Source organism: Hydra vulgaris, chromosome 07 (assembly GCF_038396675.1).
Source record: "Hydra vulgaris chromosome 07, alternate assembly HydraT2T_AEP".
In the NCBI taxonomy this organism is placed as follows: Eukaryota; Metazoa; Cnidaria; class Hydrozoa; order Anthoathecata; family Hydridae; genus Hydra; species Hydra vulgaris.
In genome coordinates this window covers 31,900,967-31,905,000 of record NC_088926.1, presented here as the reverse complement: position 1 = coordinate 31,905,000, position 4,034 = coordinate 31,900,967, and the positions used below count along the sequence as shown (strand labels likewise).

Here is a 4,034-nt window from a genome sequence, read left to right as displayed (position 1 = left end):
TTTTGTAAACTACTTTGTTTCATTTTTTTATTGGCATGTTGCATACGGAATTTTTGAATTAATTTTTGATTTTTTTTATATACAATGTTCAAACTAAATATGGAGGTGCCTTATTAATTAATAAACTTTTTAAATGTTACTGAAAATCTCATAAAAATATAAATTATTTATTATATAATGTTTAAATGACACACTTATGACTTATCTGCATAACTATATAAATGTCTATAAATCAATATTTTAATACTTTTTAGTTATTGGAAAAGTATGCAAATAAATCTATCATTTAATATTGTCTTTTTATTGATTCCACAGCATTCCCAATGAAACCACAGACCGCAAATACCGCATTCAATACTTTTATCTTTTCAGTATCAAATTCATTTTCATTTAAGCATGGTTTGTCACACAATGGACATGTATATAATGTATAAATCATGTAAATATGTATAAAATATGGATGTATATAAATGTATAAATCCAAGCAGGTAATGTTGCACATAAGTTTTAAAAAACAGAATTAAACATGGAAGCACTCTTTGTCGATGATCTTCATCAAACGTGATTTAGTTTACTAGAATATCTTTCGTTGTATAGACTACAAAATATTTTGCTAATTATTTGGGTGTAGTATTTGTGATGTTTTTTTAACTCGACCTTGTTGTCAACCATCTCCAAGAAATCAGTTTTTTTCCATGAAATATTTATTTCTTCGTCACGAATACTGAAGGGGCATTATTTATATTCTACACAAGCTTTAGGCAACACTGACATTGAAAAATGTCCAGAGAAGCGCCAAGATATGGGTGTGGTTAATGCAAGAAATAAACAACAAATTATTAACTTAAAGTTTTGATATTTTACTTTTTTGCAATACAACTTTTCATCAAAACCACTTCCATAGTATGAATACACTTTTTTCAGTTTGTAGTGACCAATATACTCAGTTTCAAAGGCTTTGCTTTCTAAGATAAAAGCAAATATTTGTCCAATATTTGTAACAGGCCATTGTTTTATATCATCAATAAAGTCAATGGCCTTCAACGGATCAAAATCTATTTAAAAGATTTCAAAAGATTTGAGTAGTCAGTGTTTAATTTTTCACAAAATTTAACACGACTTCAATTTTCTGCTTATATGTCATTAAAGCTGTAGCAGCAAGGGAACTATGATTTCAAGAAGATGTTAAACCGCGCTATTGGAGATAAAACTGTAGCTCTCTGTTTGACATTTCTCAAGAGTTTCAACTTTTGTTTTATCGCCAGTTTGCATTGCATCCATATCTAATTGTTAGTTTGTTTTGAGAAATTTTAATTCAGTTTTATAACAATGCAACAGTCTCAAAATTAGGCTCTTTAAATTTGGACGCAAAAGAATCATTTTCCTTCTTTTCAATAAGGAGATAATATAGATGATAAGTTTTTGACAGAAACAAAAATGAAGAAGTGCTATTTCGACATTAATTGAGTTTATTATATATAAAAAACTTATAGCTTTATTTTTAAATGACAAATATTATTTGTAAAAACTATTTTTATTAAATAATAATAATTTTTTTTTTAAATAAAAATAAAAATGAAAATGTTATAAAATTGCAGTTACGGCATAAATTTAAAGTTTGTTTGCCCTGATTACCCAAGATGCATTTTGCAACCGCAAAAAGGTCTATTTTTAGTTGTCTTCAACAGCATGTGTTTCTGATAAAGCTTCCTGATGAACCTATTGATGATGAAACATGCTTTTGAAGACAACTTAAAATTAGATAGGTTTTTTTACTAATTTATTATTGCTCTGTACTTTAAAATTATTGAGCACTCTATTTGTAGAATACACTAAATAAATGTAAATACTAAGTGAATACTTTTATATTATCATGTATATTTGTGTATTCTTAAAAAAGTACTCAATAGATAAACTAGAGTTATATAATATATATGTTACTGTTACCCGCATTGCCAGGGATTAGCTAAAGGCTAACATTTATTATAGAATATTGCTACTCAAAGTTTCAAATATTAACAAAATCAACAGGCAAGTAGTAAAAAGTTAATTTTGCTACCTTTTGAGTAAGGAAAATGTATATAGCACTAAAAATGTAAGCTAATTCTTATAGGCCACGCATAAATATAAGTTCACAATTTTTTTTTCATTATTTTATTTACGTGTAAATTTTAAAAAAATTTGAACTAATTTTTACTGGTTGGAGTTTATGCAATACACATGGAATACACATGCAATACACATGCAATACACATGCAATACACATGGAATAAAAAGTGAATTTATATTTATGCATGACCATTAAGAATTAGCTTACATTTCTAGTGCTACAAATTGCTTTTTGATAAATAAACAGATTAGTTTACCCACCCAAGTGTTCCTGGTGCTAGATGGTTGCCAAAACTGACAGCCGCTTCCTTCTTCAATTCATAATTCGTGGTATTCAGCGATTGGTTGTTGTTATAGAAACGTATTAATATTTAATTCTCAAACTAGGTAATTTATAAAAAGCTAGATCAATTATAATTTAGTTGGTAAAAGAAAGATCAAAAAACATCGTCCTATATTTCTCCAATTTACCTTTGATTTTAATTTATATTTGAATGTTTTGTATGTACAATTATAAGAATAAGTGTTAACGTTCAAGTTACACATGTCTGTATGTGTAACGTGAATTGAATGTTTTTACCTGAATTGACCTGAATTTTTTTTTTAATTTGATAGGTACCATGCGGCCGGACCTCTTATACAATCACAAAAAGCGTACTATCAAACAGTCTTCTATATTTGACTCCTCCAATGACGATATTAAAGTTCAGCTCGCAAAATCACTTGCTCGAAATACCAGCAACAAAAACTTAAAAATAACACCTGCCCTCTGTCCTCCGTTTGGGGTAAAGATAAAGCCGAAATCGAAGCGTAAAAGCATATCCGCTACTGAACCTGAAAACGATATTAGCGAAGAAAGTCAAACTATAAATAGTCTTTCTTTTCCAAATATATCTAATAAATCTTTATCAGAACCTTTCGAAATAACGACAAATTCTTCAAAAACAACCACAGATTCTTATAGAACAACCACAGATCCTTATAGAACAACAACGGACTTTCAATCTTCCTTTAATGAACTAGAAACAGTTCTTGCACTAAGTAAAAATTCGTTGAAGGAATTTGAAAATAAAACTTTAAACTGTGGTCATGCTGTTGACCACGATGACGGTGCCGAAGGTACTGATGACGGTGACGGTGTCGAAAGTAAAAATTCAACCTGCAATCTTACTGTTGACTGCGATGACGGTGCTGAAGAAAGACATTCAAATTTTTCAAAATTATATAAAAAAGAATTGTTAGTTGACTATGATTCTAGTGGAGCCGAAAGTTAAGTAAATTTTTTATGTGATTTATACAATATATTGTAATATAGTAAGTTACCGAATGAAGACGAAAGGATTCCTTTCTAGTTAACTCCGTTTCCAGAAATGTTATTATTAACTTTTTTAATCGATTACGATGAAAGTTGTTAAATTTTTTGTTCGACAATACATGTTAGAGACAATCGAGTTGAAAGATTTAAAAATATCTTAGAGAATATTTATAAATAAAACTTCACCATATGTTAAAAGATAAACATAAAAATAAATTTATTACAACATTAACAAAATATCGCAATAAGGATGGTGGTCGCGCTATTTTTAACTTTTATCGTCAAGCTAAAAAAGATGCTTTCGTTTTTGTTTTTTAAATAACCCTAAAAATATTTTAAATATATTCATAGTATAATAACATATATAATGGTATCACGTAGGCACTGTTTCTTCCGTACAGATAAAAACAAAAATCTATTGTCTAAAGAGTTAAAATAAGAATGAAATCATTAAAATTAGGAATAAAAATTATTATAAAGGTTTTTACTCACATCAATAATACTCACAACGTGATAACAAAAATAATCAAAATTTTAATAATTACAAAAGTATATTTAAAAAATTTAAATAAATATAAAAAAAGGAATAATTTAATAAACTTACAATCAC

At 27.8% G+C, this 4,034-nt stretch overlaps 1 protein-coding gene across 1 annotated transcript in view; it reads left to right on the top strand.

The window, feature by feature from the left end:
* LOC100215068 (probable splicing factor YJU2B) overlaps positions 1-3,560 on the top strand; it is an 18,490-nt gene extending 14,930 nt beyond the window's left edge. The window contains exon 9 of the mRNA XM_065801641.1: positions 2,725-3,560. Within this exon, the coding sequence (XP_065657713.1) occupies positions 2,725-3,383 (659 nt within the window). The 3' untranslated portion in view covers positions 3,384-3,560. The remainder of the gene's footprint in view (positions 1-2,724) is intronic.
* The last annotated feature ends 474 nt before the right edge of the window (positions 3,561-4,034 follow it).